At 40.6% G+C, this 20,171-nt stretch overlaps 1 protein-coding gene across 15 annotated transcripts in view; it reads right to left on the bottom strand.

Annotated features, from left to right (window-relative positions):
• Positions 1–2,221: 2,221 nt before the first annotated feature.
• The window catches only part of picalma (phosphatidylinositol binding clathrin assembly protein a), a 42,516-nt gene continuing 24,566 nt past the window's right edge, over positions 2,222–20,171 (bottom strand). For 2 of the 15 annotated variants that reach the window (XM_051401541.1, XM_051401542.1), the window contains exons 14-23: positions 18,460–18,603; positions 17,929–18,012; positions 17,395–17,475; positions 16,224–16,334; positions 13,386–13,514; positions 13,094–13,124; positions 12,554–12,653; positions 7,223–7,294; positions 6,673–6,774; positions 2,222–3,630 (exon numbers count right to left, since the gene is read on the bottom strand). In XM_051401541.1, the coding sequence (XP_051257501.1) occupies positions 3,616–3,630; positions 6,673–6,774; positions 7,223–7,294; positions 12,554–12,653; positions 13,094–13,124; positions 13,386–13,514; positions 16,224–16,334; positions 17,395–17,475; positions 17,929–18,012; positions 18,460–18,603 (869 nt within the window). In that variant the 3' untranslated portion in view covers positions 2,222–3,615. Of the gene's footprint in view, positions 3,631–6,672; positions 6,775–7,222; positions 7,295–12,553; positions 12,654–13,089; positions 13,125–13,385; positions 13,515–16,223; positions 16,335–17,394; positions 17,476–17,928; positions 18,013–18,459; positions 18,604–20,171 lie in introns of those variants that run through there. The other 13 variants (XM_051401544.1, XM_051401543.1, XM_051401545.1 and 10 more) reach the window with 13 other exon arrangements.

Genomic DNA, 20,171 nt, shown 5'->3' with positions numbered 1-20,171 from the left:
CTGAGTGAATGTGTGTGAAAGGGTGAATGTGGCACGTAGTGTAAAAGTGCTTTGGGTGGTCAGAAGACTAGAAAGGCGCTATACAAGTACAGGTCCATTTACCAATCCTTTATCATTGGAGCAGCTTTGTAAGGGCTATTTTTATTTGAGTTCAGAATGCATTTCTGTTTATATAGTGTCTGCAGGTTGTAATGTAGTCAGATGGTCTAAGTCCTTCTGAGTTCTCCTTCATATCTTTTCACACTTTTTTGACATCATGACATCAAGGAGAAGTATTTAGGAAATGACATCTGATGTCCTTTCTTTGACTGTTGGACTGCAGCCGTGGAGTTAAAACATGTCTGTGATATCATGTGAACACCAAAAGCAGGAATTTTTCGATTTAGACATTCTGATGTCTATATAATAAAACAATTGATGAAACATTTTCCCCTATCACTGACCTCCCCTCAGAGACATTTAAAGGACCTGTCCTATCTTCTAAGTTCATGAGCCTATGCTTCATGAAGATGTCTCATATCTACGGAGTCTAAGTATGAGACATAAAATCTGTGGAATTCTCTTCCTCGTGCATTTGTAAAAATCCACCGGGCCTGAACGAAAACAACCAATCAGAGCCAAGACAGATATAAAGATACTTTGGGTTGGATGCTTGAATATAGTTGACGGTTGAGTCTCAGTATACTAGACACAGTATAGTATAGTAATATCTTTCTTGGCTCTGATGGTTGTTTTCGTTCAGGCCTGTTTTATAGTTTAATAAAAATGACCAACTGCAGCTTTAAACCACATATTACCATTCAGTGCACAAAACCTTTTTTCTTTCCAGCTGATATTGGGCAAGAAGTGGGGTACACCCTGGATGGGTCACCAGTTCATAACAGGGCTGATATACAGAGACAAACAACCATTCATGGTCACTCTCATACCTACGAGAGTTTAGTCACCAATTAACCGTTTTTCCTGCAGGTCTTCGCTCTACAGGAGGAAGCACGCAGGAGAAACCCATGCACACACAGGGAGAATATGCAAAAGCCACAGGCATGAAAACGGGTCAGGGGTAAAAAAGGTGAGAAGGATATTACCTCTGTCCGGGGGTCCGGGGCCATGTTCCCCTGGAAGAAAGTTTTGAATATTCCATATTTTAAAGCATCAATCTGATTCATTTTGAGATGCATCTTTTGCCAACCTGGGGAGAGCTGGAGAAACTTAACTTCAGCCATGAGTCAAAAATATTATGTCCTCCTCACTGAGTATTAACCATTGTCAGCCAGCCTGTCACTGGGGCTAACATTTACAGTATGAGGCACAATGTGGCTTAATGCATAACCCCCACAAGAGATGGTGGACCTGCTGTAACTTAACTTGTCTACTCTTCATCATGATTGACAGCCAATACAATGTTATGTCATTCAGATTTTAATACATTTTATTATTTCTTTTTTGTGATTTACCATTAGCTATACAAGCTAGCAGCTAACTTTAGTAACAATATCTAGCTAATGTTAGGCTAACGTTAACGCTAGCGTTAGCTAATCATTTTCCACCGGAGCTTTAGCTAGGTGGCCATTCGTCCGGCTTTTAAACCCCGTCCAGCGGACACTCGTTTGTCCTCCTTTTGAGAAAATAACTAAAAAGGTCGCCTTTTGACACATTACTGTATGATGTTTATTAGACCTATGTAATCTGAATTGGAAGGGCACGTTAGCTATTATATTTATTATTAGCTATGTGGTATGTGTATGCACCTTTATGTAATCTGCTGGAAAAACATTAAAATTTAAAACCGGATCATACCAAACAAATATCTGCTTGCGTGTCCCCGTGTATGCAAAGTGTCCTCCTTTTTGATGTGAAGGAAATGGCCACCCTAGCTTTAGCTGGCTAACGTTGCGTTCTCTCCTGCTGTGTTCAATGACTCAGTTCATCAAGCTGTAGCTAACGTTAGCTAAGCCTATGTCAACAGAGCCCCTGGGTAACTCTTAGATATAGCAGAAAATATTAAAACACGAGTGAAGCGAACTGCTTGTAAACCAATCAGATAATGGTATTCCCCGACCCCACAGAAAGAAACTGGTGATGCAAGGCCCTTCGCGCCATTTCCATGCACTCGCGCTCCCTTCTGGCACCTGTTCGCAATCTGTCCAACCTCTGGTACTTACACCCCCCCCCCCCCCCAAGGTGAGCGATTTTCATGTATGAAATACACATGGAGCTGAAGAAGTGTGGAAGCTTGCACTTTATTGGAAAAATCAAACAAACAAAAATATAATCTGCAGGGACGATGCAGAAAATATGCTCAGTTAATGAATTAAGGGCCGCTTTTATGTTCAGACCATCTTTCATACCTGCACCCACCCATTCCTGTGACTGGCAGGATTAGTTTTATATACACAAAACACCGATCAACAGTGCTCCATTCTCCTGCACAACTAGACTCCCCCGCCCACCCCGACCCCTATGTTACCGGTCTGACCTGAACCTACACCCGATGCCTCCTCCCTGTGCCCCCACCCCCTTCCATGTGCTCGCCTAAGGAAACATGATCTGAGCATGAAAGGGACCCCCGCACATTCACGTTGGCGAAGGGCAGCCAGCAGCTTTGTTAAATGTAAGAATAAATGGCATGCCAGAAGCGTCAGAAGCATAAATGCAGATTCCTTTCCAATGCAATGCCGCCTCAATCACAAAATGTAGTGCTTTTTTTTTGCTGATGTGAAAAATGTTCCTGCTCCAAATTCACAGAAATCGACCCCTGCCTATTTGTTATGAATTATTACGTTCACACACATCCTCAGTGTGACCCCCCCCCCCAGAGCCACAGCTAACAGCACAAGGCATCATCCGAGTACAGAGAATATTTAGTGCCCCAACAGCAAAACGTGTCATCTCTTTAAACTTTATATTAACTTTTTTTTTAAAAATCATCTCAATCACTCAAAATCCAATTCTACAATCAATCATACCTATGTATAAACCTGAAGACCTTCCGCAATGAGTAGGCCAGTGACTAGTTACATTTCTTTTTAAATGTCATCCTCTGTAGGTAATCATAAATAAATACAAACAATACACAAGGAATGTCTACTGCAAACAATACGTAAAAAATAAAGAAAACAAAAGTGTAGTATGAAGAAGTGTTTGCAAATGTTTTCCTAATCTGGGGATGCTTTAAGACGGTAATTGTGATTGATAATGAAAAAGAAGTGACTCTCACAGCCTCACCTGGAGAAAGAGGAACAAAAAAAAACAATGACAACAACCCAGGTACATAAACAGTGATGTTAGAAAGCTCTCCCATCGGGTTGCTGTGTTTCTCTTAGTCCAGGTTACAGTAGGGGCTGATCCCCATCCACGTGATTGTAGAATGGCAGCACGCACTCTTCTCCTTCTATGACCTAGACATGACTAGACGGGCACAATGTCCACTGTGATGCCTATCAGAGGTTGCCGAAGCGGCTCCCGGTCGCCGTGATTTTATTCAACAAGTCTTATTTGGGCCTTTCGTTCTCAGAGAGAGGTGAGTTCGTTAGGAGCAAACTGCAGGTTTGCTTGGATAGCTGACTTTGTCGTGAATCGTCTTCAAACGGGAAAGACTCTCCCTGGTCCCGCAGGTTACATAAACTGCATCTGGAAAGATGAAAAAAAAACTGTCAGCTTTTTTGTTGGAACATGGAAAAAAGTTGTAGAGCCAGTAATGTGTCTACAATCTAACAATAAATACATCAGGTAAAGTGCTCCACCAAGGCAAAATAAAGATGGTTTGTGAAGCTTGCATTGTAAAAAAGAGCTACTATTTCTCAGATCCCCAGTGATATTCATCCTGTGAGCCTTGGGCTGCGTTCTAATAGCCATTTTTGTCCAGGAAGCTTCCTAAAGGAGGGAAGTATTTCAGTAGCAGCCAAGAAAAGAGCTGTTTGAATTCTCTACATCCTAAGAAAGATGCTTCAATGCTTCCTTTCCTATCTCCTTTGGCATAGGATACACTGGAGCACCCTTTACCAAAGGAAAGGAGATAATGCCATCCCACAGTTCCATGCAACATTTAAACTAATGAAGTTGTATTTTATCTCACAGAAAAATGTGTGACTGGCACCAAAATCAGATGTTTAACTGCCAGTGCGGCTCAAACAATGTGTAGTTAAACATGCGCTCTGTTGACACACTCGGGACCTGAAGTTGCAATTAAGCACACACACGCACAGAGGATGAGCTGTACCTAAAAGATGCTCTATAAGAAATTCTGTAGAAATAACTGCGAAGGCGTCCTTCCGTGGTGCAGGGCTGAGACTAGAATGACTACATGTTGCGGGTGATTGAGTCACAGAGGACGCAGGAGAGGATGAAAGCAGAACAGGAGAGGAACTCCAGAGAAAAAGACACTACAGGTGTCTGATCAGAAAATAAACCTAGCCCCCTGCTGGCCATTAGAGACTGCATGCACACTTCTGTGTTGGCTTCACGCTGAGCAAGCCTCAGAAAGAACATCAGATGACTTTTTTTTTATTGGAAAACTATACACAGTCAGCTGACAGCTCAGCTGATTCCCTCAAGCATCCAGTTGGCAAATATCATTTATGGCGCCTTATTTAAGCTGCTTTAGCCTGCCTATCTTTGCTGGAAGTTGATGATTTCTCCACATTGCTATGTCCGATTGTCACCAAACTTCGGTCCATAGTTACTCATGTCCTTTTTGGCATCGTGCACAATTTCAGGTCATCGCCACTAGGTGGCGCTCTTTAAAATGAAGAAGTTTATATCTCTGCAACAGCACGTGTGATTAAAATGAAACTTGGTACGATGCTTGCCCATGGCTCCCTGAGGCTCACTTTAAAAGGACAAAAAAAATCCGCCACTAGATGGCACTCTGGTGGCATGGTAAATAATCATAGTTATAAATATGAAATTCACAGGGTACGTGTAGACTGGTGCCTGAAGCTCACATACCAAAAATCGTGTTTGTAGCGCCCCCTACAGGATAAAAAAAAAAAAAAAGCAGCCCCAGCACCACGTTTCACCGATATGTTTGACACTTGGTTGGCACGTGTAACATGCTGCGACGTACAAAAAAACCTCTTGGACCCATACCCGAAACCCCACGGGAAGTTGGCCATTTTGATTTTCATTTTCACTTTCCGTGAAATTTTCGCGTTGTATTTGAACGAACTCCTCCTAGGGAATTCATCGGATCTACTTCAAAATTGGTCAGTACAGATAGAAAATGTTGCTGATTAAAAGTTGTGCTATTTGTGCATGTACGTTAAAGGGCGTGTCCGTGTCAGTCAGCCAGTTTTGACCTTTTTTTGTCATTTTCTGTGATTTTTCGTGTTGTATTTGAACAAACTCTTCCTAGGGAATTCATCTGCTCTGCTTCAAAATTGATCATTATAGTCAGTATGTTGCTGATTAAAAGTTGTGTTATTTGTGCACGTACATTAAAAGGGTGTGTCCGTGGTGTGCTGTCAAATTTGGCCAGGTTGAATCGTCAAGCATTCATGTCATTTCCGCCATTTCGCAGTGATTTTCAATGTGTATTAGTGTTGTAGTTCAACAAACTCCTACAAGGGAATTTATCGGATTAACGTCAAAATTGGTCAGTACATTTAAAAAACATTGCTGATCAAAAGTTGTACTATTTTTGACTGTGTCGAATTCCACTGATATGCCATCAAACAAATAGTACTCATATCTTCAGTGTACAGTCCCACCCTGAACACGTCCTCATAACTTCAGCGTACGTGGTCCAATCTCAATGAAACTTCACGTGTTTGATAACAGTCCCACCCTGAACACGTCTGAATGACAATATTCAGACATAGTGATCGCGCCACCTACTGGCAACAGGGAGTAAGCGCTGGGTGGCGATTTTCAGCTGATTTACGTGAAATTTTCATGTTATGGTCCGCACGTGTTACGAGGGCACGTGACGCAGCACGCCCCGAGTTGCTAGGAGTGCGAGGTCCTGCCCAACGCTTTAATTAATCAATGTCATTTTCTGATTGCCACTGATGCTTGCTCTGTTCGGAACCCGGGGGGGTGGGGGTTCTCTGCTGCCGCTCTCCTTGCCTTAAACTTTTCCATGTATGCACATGGAAGGGCAGGGAGGTGTGCTCTCCCTGCCTTAAGGTTTTCCATGTAGGCACGTGGAAGGGCAAGGAGGTCCCAGAACAGAGCCATACCGCTAAATATAACATTCTGCTTCTGGATGTAAGTGTCTTTTGACAAAAGTGATCCTGACTGAACTTAAGTTAGCTAATGTTAGAAAACACTAGCTAATCTACATCACTCATTAACTATTGAATTACAGTAAAAACGCTTATATCGTATATGATGCATCAACCTTTTGTTGAATTTGCCATTTCCAGTGAGTACAACATATTTCTCACAGAAAAACTGCCAGCACACTTTGGATACATGCAGCTGTATTTAAAGCACAAACCCTTTCACAACTTTCATTTAACCTCATAAAATGACATTCCTCGACTTCTCCTGAGAATGTACACCAAACTCAGTAAAACCTCTATGCTAAACTAGGAGACTGGGAGAACAGTGGAAGTGGACCATCAGAGCTGAAGTGACTAGCACATAAAGGTTTATCTTGTTCAAACAGGCTGGGTCACTGAGCCCAGGCGTGTAAGGAGTGGGACATTGCAGACTGTAGACATCCTTTACCTGTGCACCTGGATTGGGGCCGAAGGGGTTGGCTGGCCTCATCACAGGCTGGGTGTACATCATAGTGGGCTGTGTCATCATCATGGAGCCCATGTGAGGAGGCTGATGGAGGAGAAAATAAAACACAGCATGAATAAATTACATTGCCTCAAACAAAACAAGCCCTCCAAAATAAGGTTTGGGGCAGTGTTAAATTAGTTAAATATGACAAAAAATGTTTTGACAATGACATTCTTCCATGACTAAGACGAGACTTTGACAAGCTAAAATTAGCTTAGTGGGCAGACAGTAGTGGGAAGATCTAGGCTAAATAAACTGTTCCAAAATATGTATTTTTTATTGAACAGCAGAAAACAAGTAACCCTTCATTAAAGGTCTGTCTGTCTGTCTGTCTCTCTCTCTCTCTCTCATCATAAGTTAAAGCACATTATTCTACCGACTAATCCACATATAAGAAAATCTTCTACTTCCATTCTTGCAGTGTCTGTATGTATGTGTGCATGTGTGTCAGGAAGAAATCTTGCTGAACACACAGTCCCAGCTGACTTACCATTGCATATGCCATCATGCCCGTCGGTGTGGTTGCAGGGAAGGCCATGACAGATGGTGCCTGAGGTGACACATGCACACACAAAAAAACAAAAAAAACAAGATGATTCCTTCTCCAGAATCAGGACACATTTAACTGTTTATTATTAGATCATCACATTTCATTTAGGGTTCAGCGTGTTTAATTACACTAACTAAAATCTACTTAGAAATGTGTCATAAGGTCTTCACATCAAATTTAGTCAATGCCAATTTCATATTCAGCCTCTGTTTATACAGGGTTTTAACAGGTCCAATTTAGCCTGTTTAAGACCTATTTTATGTACATACTGGCAAAAAAGGTAGGTTGGCATGATCAATACACATCCCAAACACACATGTAAAAGTGTGACAAATGCAACTTTATACAAGTAATGTTACCAATTAATCGAACACATTTTTAAGACACAAAAAAGGTTGTAGAATTGTTTCTCTTTAAAAGGTTCACAGCTTGTTCAGACTTTTCACTGCTTCATTCAAAACTCAGTGTACTGTATGCCTGCATATTTTTCATTGTAAATCCAGAATGCAGGTTGAATTGGAGGGTGAAGGAAGAAGATGGCAAGATACGGTCTGTGAGAGGTTGACAGCAGGATTCAGCAATGTGTATATTAAATGGGACATTTTTATTGTCTGATGGGAAATTTGTCTTTGACGTGCCTCACACAGATCAGACTTGTCACAAAGTTTTTCTCATTCAATATGGGAACTTATAAAGAACTTCACAAACCATCATAATTTACCGATATACCCAGTGTTACTGATACCTCATTAGAGGTAGGTGGTCAGCGTTTATTCTATAAGCATCACTGTACATGTATTTATCAACCGCAACAACAAATGTTATCATTGTAGCTGCAGTAGTTAAGTTTTATAGAAATAACTTTGTCAGTATATAGTGAAAGTTTCAGCAAATATGACAGTGTTGTTTTCATTCAGGCCCTGACTCTTGCCAACAGGAGCCAGAGGAACCTGATTTCTTCACAGATTATCTGTGTCCTGTACTACTGTCAGGATGTAGTGAAAGTTTCAGCAAATATAACAAAAATGTATTCTTATAAAAGTTACCAACTGCAGCTTTAATAAGCTGCATGCATTTGGCTATGACCATCTACAGCGTTTATATTGGACTTCTGAGAATTCTGCTCGCAGCTCCAGAAAAAATTAACTTTACTGCAAAAAAGATTGCTGTAAGTCTGTTTCGCTGTGCATCTAGTAAACTGGTTTTGAAGTGTCCTACAGAAGTTTATCCAACCAGCAGTCGAGATTTAATTTCCAGGTGTTTCCAAGACAGGAAAAAAAGTAGCTAAATTTACAGATTTTCCAGGACGTATGGGAACCCTGTGACTGTAAAGAGACGTGCTCTGTACACACTCCAGCAGGTGAGGTACTGGGGGCACCCCTGTTCTTTGGATTGACACAGCTAATGATCGATGTCACATTAAAAAGGTTCCAGACACATTTCATGTGGAAAGAGGCTAAAAAACAGCATTTATGCCAGGAGACACTTGAGAAGGTTTCCAATGATAATGTTTGAACATTTTTTTAAAAAAAAATTTCTATAAAAGGGAAATGACAGACAGAAGTAGAGGAAAGTAAAAAGGAGAGTGTGTCGAGTCCTGAGGGTAGAGGTTGCTTACTGGCAGGTGCAGAGCTCCTTGTGGAAAGAGATTAGAGAGAAGAAAGTACAGACCCCTTTCTCTGAGCACTCCTTGCTCTTCCAACAGCCCCTGCAGTGATAACAAACCCAGATTTGTCTAGCACCCGGCCCTCTCGGGAAGGATACGTTTCATTAACTATTCAGTTATTGGCGAGGGAGGCACAAGTGAGTCAGACGTGACGCTGGTGCCAAAATTGGTGTTTTCATCACAGACTGTGCTTGTTTCATTGAACTGAGAGCCCCCCTTCAGAATTCCTCCTCACTGACACTGTTTGCTTTGTTTCAAGGACGTCTCACTCAGTGTTCCTCACACAGTCAATAATGACAAGATAAGCCTTGTTTTTTGTGTCATGTTAAGGATTATCCTTTACTGGCTGATGGATGTTGTGTGCATCTGCGCCCTCAAGTGACATCAGGGAACACTTACTGGCTTTTGATCATCATCTGACATTTTGCCACATCATCAATAACTTGCTTTCAGCTAAATCACAGAGACTGAGACTACAGTAAGGAGGTGGACTGCATAATTATTGCACAAGCTTATATTACAGAATTATAATTACAGAAGCTCTTTTAAAGCATTTAACCAAAGAGAGACTACAGATTGGACATTTAATACAAAAAACTCCCCAAAACAGGGAAAATGGAGACTGAAGGTAGAGAGAATGACATGAGAAACAGGATATCAGTAAGTGAGTATGTAATTCATTCCTGAGCCTTCTCATTTCTCACTAATTCAATCCTGCTGTAAAGAAATGACCCAGATGAATGCAAGGATATTGAACATTTAGTTCATTTATTTCAACAGTATGACATCACACAAGTCTTGTTCAAAATAAACAAAGTCCGACTGATGGATGGTGTGTGCAATACTTGTGGACATGATGGATGATGTAGAACGTTACTTACAAATTAACCTGCTCCTCTCATGCTTTACGTGGGAACAAACACTAACACTCTCTTAGTACTTTGAGCTCCCACTCAGGGTACAGTCAGCTAACGGGTCCAGGAACTGAGCTTTCTAGCAAATGGTAGATAGTACAGTTGATAGTACAGTTGCTAGTACAGTGCACCAGTAAGTCACTTCCTGTGTTACAAGAAAAAAGGTCCATGTTGCAACAATCCCGATACATTTGTCCCAGCCCTAACGACAAGGAGCAAGCTCCCAAATGGAGTTTGAGGTTTCGCTTTTTCAGCGACAAACCGACCAATGAAAACTCGGTATCTCATTGGGGTGTCCTATCACTTTTTGGATAGTCTAGCAAATCGGTAACGGATAACGGGTCTCCATGGCGACGGCGAGTCGCATTGTTTACACCCGCGACCAGATGATCGCCCTGAGGTACCCTAGCATCCTGACTGGAGAGAGACCCTCCATACCGGAGGAGCTGAGGAGACGGCGAGGCTGCAGAGCAGGGGTTAAACGGAAGATGAAGAAGAGGAGGTTGAAACCCTACAAACGTGGCTACACGAGCAGATACCGGACTCCAACGTCACCATTCCTGGCTTCCCGACAGTTCGAGCCGACAGGGACACCACCGCGACCGGCATGAAGAAAGAACGGGGACTGGCTGTGCTCATAAACAACAGGTGGTGTAACGCCGGGCACGACTGTGTGAAAGAGCGTCTGCAGCCCTGACATCAAGCTTGTCGCCGTTGGACTTTGTCCATGTTATCTGCCACAGGAACTTTCAAGTGTTATCGCCATCACTGTCTGTTTTCCTCACAGTGGTCTTCATCATCACCATCACTGTTTACATTTATGATGTCTCATTTATTCTCCTGTACAGCACTTTGGTCAACTTTGGTTGTTTTTAAAGTGCTTAACAAATAAAGTTCGATTAGATTGGACTGAAAATCAACTACGTGCATTTCAGTGTGATAAATCAATATGCAATTGTGTGAAACAATAAGAGAAACGAGCCAAAGCTCCAGAAAACACTGGAGTTGTCATTTCAACAATAGCACTTCATAAGCAGACAACAAGAGGTTGTGGCTATTATGACACCGGTTAAAGAGATCAAAGGACACCTGGGAGGCAAGAAAGCCCAGTACATACACAATACAGGAAGGCCTGAAGGCCTTCCAGGAAAGCCTTAGTCCCACAATCACTCAACACCTTTCACTGGCAAGGCAGCAAGAAGAAAACTGGCAGGGAAAGCTTGACAGGGCATTTCTTGGCAGACAGAAAATTGAGATTAGATTTTAAATAACAGTAATCTGACGTTGGTTAAAAGCTGTAAGTGGTTCTAAACAAGCCTGTACTGACTAGGTGGTTCACACATGAACTGGGGGCTGGTAATGGCCTGAGCCCATACAGCTGCATGCTGTGACTGCTAGCATGGCCTCTGTGAAGACATTAATATCAACCAGTGCATGCCAGTGTTGGTGCGAGAGCAGGAAAATGCTTAAACCATATAAACAGTAGAGATGGTCTTGCTTGCAATATAAGGTAGGATATAATGCAACAACTTTTGCAACACAGCGAAAGGCAATAAATGAAGAAGGACATGTGTTTAGGTAAGCAGTACAAGAAGTGTGTTTCAATATACAGGTCATATTTTGATTCGGAATACCCAGCATGCTTTGCTACGCATTTGTCTGTGTACACTGTGATTCACGGTATTGAAGCATGTTACTAGGCTGTGTAACTACATTTCCCAGTCATTTTTGGTTTTAGTTTTTCCACTCTGCAACTATTTTGGGAGATTGACAGATCTGAGACAAATTGGTGTGCACTCCCGTGAGGAAGATTGCAATGTATGAACTGAATAAAAAAAATCTATGATGTGTGGTCATGTCACAGACGACCATGCAATGAACTACAGCACACACACACACACACAGAGTTGTGAGTCGGTGTTCAATTCAGTGTGTATCTGATCCACCAACCACAATTTATGTTAGAGAAATCTTGAAATTACTGAAACTGTCTGCCTCTCATTTCAACAGTCTTCTCCCACTGAAAGAGCACAGAAAGAGCTACAACAGAGGCTGAGTAATCAGAGGTGACAAAATGCAAAGTTTGTACAGAATACACTTCATGTTTACGGAAACGTTAGGAATTGTTAAAATGTGATATTTCTTAAAAGGGGGCTTTTGTATGCTGATCCGTATAGTTTTTTAAGGTTTTGTCACCACTACAGAAACATTAGGTAACTGTTAAAGAATGATGATAAGGTTGTCTGACGTTGATTGCTTTTAGTTATTAGTTTGATGAATGCTTTAATAATGTGTGTATTTATTACTGATGCTGGATGATCAGGCTAATTATATATGCTGTATGCTGTAAATGGTGCATGTTTTTAAACTACTTATCTGATTAAACAAGATGCACTTGTTAATGACTCCTGATGAAAAATAGTTAGGAGACCACACTCCTTGTTATAGTGTAAGTTGTAGTGTGTGACTCTTTGTTGCTGATCAGTCACATAGTGTCCAAACGACAACAACTTCAAGACTCCTGATTATAAGACAGAAAGTTGTGTAGTGCGAACAGTACAGAGATCTGACCACTGTGACCGAGGCTTAAAAGCTGCATCCTGCACGTGACTTTATTTAATGACACTAATTGATCTATGTTTGTTGGTTGGGGAATAATACCAGACAGACGTAGACAAGTGATAGTCCTACCATGGTTGCAGGGTTCCAGGTGGTGGAAGGAGCAGTCTTGGGTTGCCAGTTAGTTCCACCTGTTAGCTTCTTCTCACCAGGCTGACTCCAGTGAAGATCACTACAGAGATCAAGTAAAAAATGTTAGTCATTACAGGGTTCCCACTCTGTAAAAAAATTTCCAAGACCTTTCATGATGAAGTGATGTAGGTTCATTACAGGTAGGTGGTCAAATTTATGGACACTACACGTTAGCTTGCATTCGTGCTGTTCTCACCATGGATGATTTTTTTACAGTCTCTGGTGACTTGACTACAGTTTTCCTCTAACCTAGGTTTACGTAGGTGATCTGATTGAGGGGCTAAAATACAATTTGAATTTTCCGGGACAATATAGAATATTTCCAAGATATTTGGTAATTTTAATCAATTTCCAGGTGTTTCCGGGACTGGAAAACAAGTCTTTAAATATCCAGATTTTCAAGGTTTTCCAGGACTCGTGGGAACCTTGCATTAGAATGCAGTATCAGGGACAAGTTAAATATTACTTGAGTTCACTTACTTCTTTGGTGCACCGTTGCCGATTCCCAGATCTTAAGAGGACAGAAGCAAAGTAATGAATGCACAACCACGAAAAACTAAAACTACATATTAAGACATAAAATGTAGAAAAACTTATGTCATTTTACTTTGCTTCAATGTCAAATTTTACACATTTGATATTTATGTAAACTATACTATTCCCGCTTACTGATACTGTTCGGTACAAATTTCACCTCTAATAATCTGATTTTATCAGAATTAGTTCCATTGATTAAATGTTTGGTCATGGTTGCAAAATACAGGCAACTTACTGCCAACAAGATTGGCCAGAGACGAGTCCAGGTCGTTGGACACCAGTTTGTGGGGCTGTTGGCCATTTGGGGTCATATCCTGATTGGGTGAGGATGCCACTGTCGGTTTGAGGATGCCACCTAAAACATCTTAATCAAAAGGGGGTAGGACAAAAAGAAAGGAAGGAAGGGGAGGGGAGGGGAGGGTGAGAGTTGCCGGGGGCCAGGACAGGTGAACACACAATACACCAACAATAACAGAAAGACAAACACACACACGGACAGTACAGAAAGTGCATATACACAGACAGAGAGAGGATGGTGAGTTTGGATGAGGCAGGAAGCAGAAAAAAAAAAACACACACAAAAAAAAAAAAACTTTGTGAGACTGAGAGGAGTGTGTGTTGAGTCAACTCACCCAGTCATGCATATGCCATGCAAAAAGCCAAGGCCCGAGGGAGTGTGGTTAACCCCAGGACAAGGGAAGAGAGAAAAAAAAAAAAAAAGTGAGATTGTGAGCAGCATAGAACCCATTAAGGGTGTGAGAGATTCAAGGTAGTGCTAAATGTAGCAGTTAGAAACATCTAATATTCTTGCCAAATTAATGATGATACATTGGTGTAATACCATACACTAACGAGGCGAAGGGTGAAACAGTCGTTAACCTTAATCACACTCTGGTGGTATTGTTAGTGACAGTGTTTATCAAAATTAAGACTTTATTTCTCTTTCATCACAATATGTGATTTCCTCCAATCTGCCTCAGCAGCACGCAATGTAGACACAGCATAGAAGCCATTACACGCTGCCAGTGTTTCATTTGTTAGTAATTATACCTATGTCTATTTAAAGTTATATTTAAATTTTAAAATACTACATCAACATAATAATATTTCTAAAGCCTACAATTCTACTTCAAAAAACATCTGAAGTGAATAGTTCAAATGTGGGGTTTTTCAGTAGTCAAATACTGTGACATTTAGAGTCCATTGTAAGTTACAATAATCAATAAGCAATAAATAATATGAATGCGAGTCGCAGTCAGTTGAAATGATTTCCACTTCCAAAAAAAAAAAAAAACTGAATACAGATATTCTGTCCAGTTAACACATGAGCAGATATTCAAAGAAGAAATATGGACGGCAGCTGTGGTGTGCTTGGTACGATATTACAGAAAGGGCTAACTCCAACCTATCAGGGTTCCCACGATATTTTACAAATCATTTTCCAGGAGTTTTTCTTGACAATACAGGACAGCACTTCTATAAGCTATGGTTTCGGGCAAATTGACTACATTGATTTGGCCACAGCCCATCAGTAACCATTCCATCAAGTAGAATTTATTTTATTTTTTTTAGTGTTCATTACATGCACAATTAACACCTCTGTGGATGTATTTATCACAGCAACATGGAATCTGATCATTATTATTATGTACCGGTATACATGGAGATATGCAGATTTTTCTCACACGTCTATATACACAAGAATCTCAATTCTTATCTCTTATGATTCTGCATCAATTCACAAATGCCAAAAATCTGTTTTCTAAATGTTAGTTAATAAAGGCATGTTAACAGAACAAAAAAGGTGGAACTTAAATGCAAGAGAGTGCAGCACCTGGGAAATCTACAGCACACACACGCTAGAGTTACTTGTTGTTTATCTTTAAAAAAAAAGACAGCTGTTGCAAGCATTTGTTGATTTAATGACTCAATAAGTAGCTCTTCGAGACAAACGTGAATATATTGTGAATACTTTCTACGCTGTGACACAGAGACTAACGTTAGCGTCGCAGCACAATCCAGCAGTAACAAACTAGACCAGCGGACCAACACACGCTGTAGCAACAACTTAAACAAGTTAATCCAACTCTAATGTAAGGAGAATGCGCTTATTCTTGCTCATATTATTGGTAATATTAATTGAACTGATTTTTTTAGTTTGTGTTCAATAAAAATCTGCTTTAAAAGACGTGACCAGCAGACTGACTGATTTAATGACTGATCAATCAGAATCGAGTAGTAGTAAACTACTAAAAAAGGGACAAATTAATATTCATGAGACTGAGTGATTCCTGCAGCCTTAGTCAGACCTTCAGCTCAGGATTCAAATGTGTTACAATGCATACACGACATACAGATGCTGATCGTTAAGTGAAAATATCTGCTAGAGATTCCATGTTGTTCTGAGCCTGTTAACAAAGGAGGAATAATCATTCATCATAATCAATAGTTAATACTGTAAAATAAGAATGCAAGACTACCCAACACTGTTTTCTGAAAGCCTGAATTAGCATGGGATGGTCATTATGAGAATATATTTGACAGAAAAAAAACAAAACACAAAATAACCAAGCAAGCAAACACAAAACTATATAATATAAAACTTGTCTGATTGGCTGGTAAATACAGCCGATATTCTCACTGAGATTATAGGAATTCTTCCACCACGCCGTCTTATTAATGACATAGTTAACATATTGAAAAAGTGGCCTAGTTATAAAGTATAACCATGCATTTCAGGCTCTGCCATTTTTGTCTACATGATAAAAGCACAATTAAGAGCCACTAACCACCAATAAGCTGGTGGCCTTCTACAAAGATGAGCCTTCTGTTATATTAAAGAAAGCCACGAATGCTTGGCTTGGGATATGCTTCCAACACTCATAATTCACGTAAACACCACACACTGACAAACAAGTCCAGCACTTTGATAGTCTGCAGCCTCGACATGACCCAATGAACATGCAGTCTGTCCTCCAGACCTTCAGGTGGCAGCTTAGTACATGAGGTCTGCTGGCTCCCAAAGGGCTATGGGATGAGAAGACGGCAGTGTGTGTAGGAGTATAACACTTACCTGTAGAGTCCAGGTTGTTGGCATTGGTGTTGTTGCCAAATACTGAGTCAAAGTCGACGTTAAGGCCTTGAGAGTTCTGTGGCTGCTGGGGCGTTGGGGAGGCTGTAAACCCTGGTGGCAAAGAGAAAGATAAGTATCAGGATCCAGATACAGTCACCTCAACTTTCTAAACTAAAATGTACCATGAAATGCTACCATCGAGCAACCATCCCAACCACTGCAGTAGATTCATGTTTGCTGAAGAGAGATACAGAGACACAGAGATAATTAAGCTGATGCTCTTTAGTACACTCGTGATAATTGGGGCAGTAAAGAGCTGTAATTCCTATACCCAAAAAGAAAATCGGTATCGGTTCCATGTCAGTTTTGTTGCTGCAGCATGACCCATACAATTATTTTTCCAAAAACGCATTTCAAAGTGAGACTGAAAAAGGAAACTTGTTACTTAAGTTATTCATTAATTAATTCTTCTAATACATTTTTGAGAGCTGTCAAAATCATATTTAAAACATTGTAAGGCCTAAAATTTGGATTTTAAACTTTTTAAAACATGCCACACTCAAAAAGGGAAAGTAAAAAAGTGTTGTTGTGCTTTGTAATGATTCCCATACAAAAGTAATCTGGTTTTAAGGAAATCTCTCTAACTTTGTCTTATTAAGACATCACAGCTAACAGTGACTTCGATTTAACAAGTTACAACAATGTTTTGCAATGGTTTCTATGCTGTAACGACCTCAATGTCTGTTAGAGCTGCAATGATAAGGCGATTAAGCAATAAGTTGTCAACTTTTATTCACCAAATATTTTGATAATTGATTAATCGTTTTGAGTCATTTGTTTTAGAAAAAAATGTCCATGTTCTCAAATTTCAGCAATATTTTCTGGGTTCATAGTCATAGTAGTAAGAATATCTTTTGGGCTGTGGACAAAACAAGACAGTTGAAGACCTCTCCTTGAACAGTGATAAACATTTTTCACAATTTTCTGACATTTTATGGAGCAAACACTTAATTGAGAAAATGATTAACAGATTCACACATTTTTTCCGTTTGACATTAGAAGATTAAGAAAAAATACAACCTGAAAACAACCAAACTAAGGTACATCAGGTGTTTTAGGTTGGATTTCTGCATAGGACTTGTAACACCTTGATCAACCTGGGTCTACCTACCTCTGAATAGACCAGCTACGGCAGGGGGCTCAGATTGGAAGAGAGGAGTGGTGTTGTAAGGGCTTGGCCCACAGAAGGAGTCTGACACACAGCAACAACAGCAGACAGACAAAGAACCAGACGGAGAGAGAAGAGGGAGGAAGAAGGGAGAAGATTATGACAATGCAAGACCAGAAAAAAGATTAAGCAGTGAAAAGGGCAGCAATGAAGCAAAGCAACTGTGGGAATGGCTTTTGAAACAGAGGAAAAACAAAGATCGGATTTTTTGGACAAAAGCAGAGGAAGCCAGCACTCATCACATGGCTAGACTAAATACAGGGCAAACATTTTGGGAAGCGCACAACTAGTGGCTAACCACAAAACAATGCAGGCTCACAACCACTGGCTTGTACAAAGCAGGGAAGGCAGGATGTTCAAACTCACTGAGACACCGTGTCAATCAAGTTCTACTCATCGCATTCCACAAATACTAAACAACATCGCACTACTCTCATGTCAGCACTCCAGCAGCCAGACAGTTGTCCACTATAGTACCTGTGATAAATGTCTCTATATGTGCAGCAGCATCAAGATCAGATGCCAGGGAAGAGCTTGAGTCAAAAAAGGGATTGTAATGATCTGGAGGAAAACAAAACAAAACCGCTGCTGATAAAGATAGACATTTGTGCACTAGGGAGTTCTGGCCAGAAATACAAAAAGCAAATAAAAGATTAAACAGCTTAAATCAAAGATGGCTAAGAGCTGAGAAAATAAACATTAGGAACTTAGCCTGATTGTGGAAGGAAGCAAATATTTGGAGAAGGGCAGCATGCCAGATCTTTGATGAATGTGAGAAAAGGGTTAAGAAACAGTATGTTCTGACCAGTGACCCTAAACCACTTCAGGCATTTCCTCCATTTCTTCCCCCGCTACTTTGAAATATTCTTCTACATCTTCACTCCGTACCCATTACACAGTGAAATCAACTACAATCATTAGCCAGGGTGACGTTATGAGACATTGTGTAGACACAAAATGAGATCCAGACTGTGCAAGAAAGGAGAAGATGCAGCAAAACAATCCCACCGAACACTTCATGGCTTGGTGTCCTAGAGGACAGGCTGCCAGCGTCTGAGGACGCGGCGGACGTGTCGACAACAGGTAGTGTGAGGAAAGGGTTTGAGTTTGGAATGGATTCCTCCACAGCTTCTGCAGCAGAGGTGAAAGGATCTGAGCGGGCAGAGAAAAAGGAGGACAAGAAAAAAAAAGGGAGGGAACAGAGAGATAATGGTGGAGAGGAGGGTGAGGAAAGTTTAAAAGAGAAGTTAAAAAAGTGCATGCAAGATGACGTGCAGGGGGAAAATGTCAGTGATGCAGGTGAGGAGGATTAAAACAGTGTTGGAGACAAAGGATGTTATCATGCACTCTGCTGCCTATTGGCCAAATTTAAGGCCTGACCACCAGCTTTATACAACCGCTTTAGTTAGTCCACGGGTTAAGGGTCTTCATTATCAGAACGGTCAGAGTCCAGCACACAGGCTGATATCCAAAGACATCTGTGCTCACAATAATACAGTAATTTCATTTATAAAAATCCACTATGCCTTAACTCTTATGGAGGGATAAGTTTTCCTAATCAGATAAAAAAAACAAAAGTTACTTGAAGTAAATGAGCATGGACTATGTATAAAACTATAATTTTAGTCTGCACGCTAACATTATACTACATTATTTACATACCTTCTGATATGAAACTGAAGTGGAAACACTTCAAACAACATTATAAAGAGATATGAGTTAAGGTTGCAACTCAAACTAGGCACTATGCAAGTCAAAGACAAGTCCCAGCAGGGCAACAGGGCAACACACTGCTTTGTATGGGGGCAACAAAAGCAGATTGTTGCATTGCCTCATGTCGCCTGTGTCTTGGCCAACACAAGAACCCACCGACTCAACTACATGTACAGCCAACTAGCAAGTATGTTCTGCACCTATGCAAGAGGTAATACCTGTCCGTACCATGTGGCAGCAGTCAGTACTGCAGACAGTGCCAACGGTGTGGCAGACACTGCAAAAACTAAGGCTACAGATCCTTACAGAGGGCCTGACATTGTCCCATGGCTGACCGTTGGACTAGTGTGTCAAAGCCTTTATGAATAGGGATATAGAAGTTCTACGTTTAGTACCAAAGAAAAAAGCTGTCTGAGAGGAAGGTAAAGTGGTGAAAATATTCGTAATGTTGTGTACATTGTTATTTGAGGTGGGCCTTTTTTATGTGGTTAAAATAAATTTTTCTGCAGCAGTGCATTGCTCTGCTTTCCCGCCAGGACTTCTGTCTGCTTCTCCAAACTGTCCAAATCTAAATCCCTTTAAAAAGGTACAGTTATATGATACTGGCAAGCACTGCAGGCATATGTCCTTAAATAAAATAAAAATAAGTAAAATAAAATAAAAAGCAAGAAAACTGTTGTTTCTGCTTGTGCTGTTGTTAGCAAATAGAAAGGGTTTAACACACAAATCAAAACCTATTCACATAAACATGACCTGAGAATATAAATTCGGTACATGATGATTACAAATTAATTACTTAATTTTCCTGCTGTCCTTTTCATGAGTAAGGAGGACGTTGTGTATGTAGGGCCAGTAGGGATAGTTGATGTTTAACAGAAAACATCAACTACAGGTCAAAATATATGGCCACCTCACAAAAAAAGACATAAATTAATGAGTAGGTGCCAGTACTGGGTTTTAAATAGTTACCATTAATAATATTTATGTTTGGTATTTGCAACTCTTTT

Source organism: Dicentrarchus labrax, unplaced genomic scaffold (assembly GCF_905237075.1).
Source record: "Dicentrarchus labrax unplaced genomic scaffold, dlabrax2021, whole genome shotgun sequence".
NCBI lineage: Eukaryota > Metazoa > Chordata > Actinopteri > Moronidae > Dicentrarchus > Dicentrarchus labrax.
Note: the sequence above shows the minus strand (reverse complement) of the source record. Positions and strands in the feature narration are given on the sequence as shown.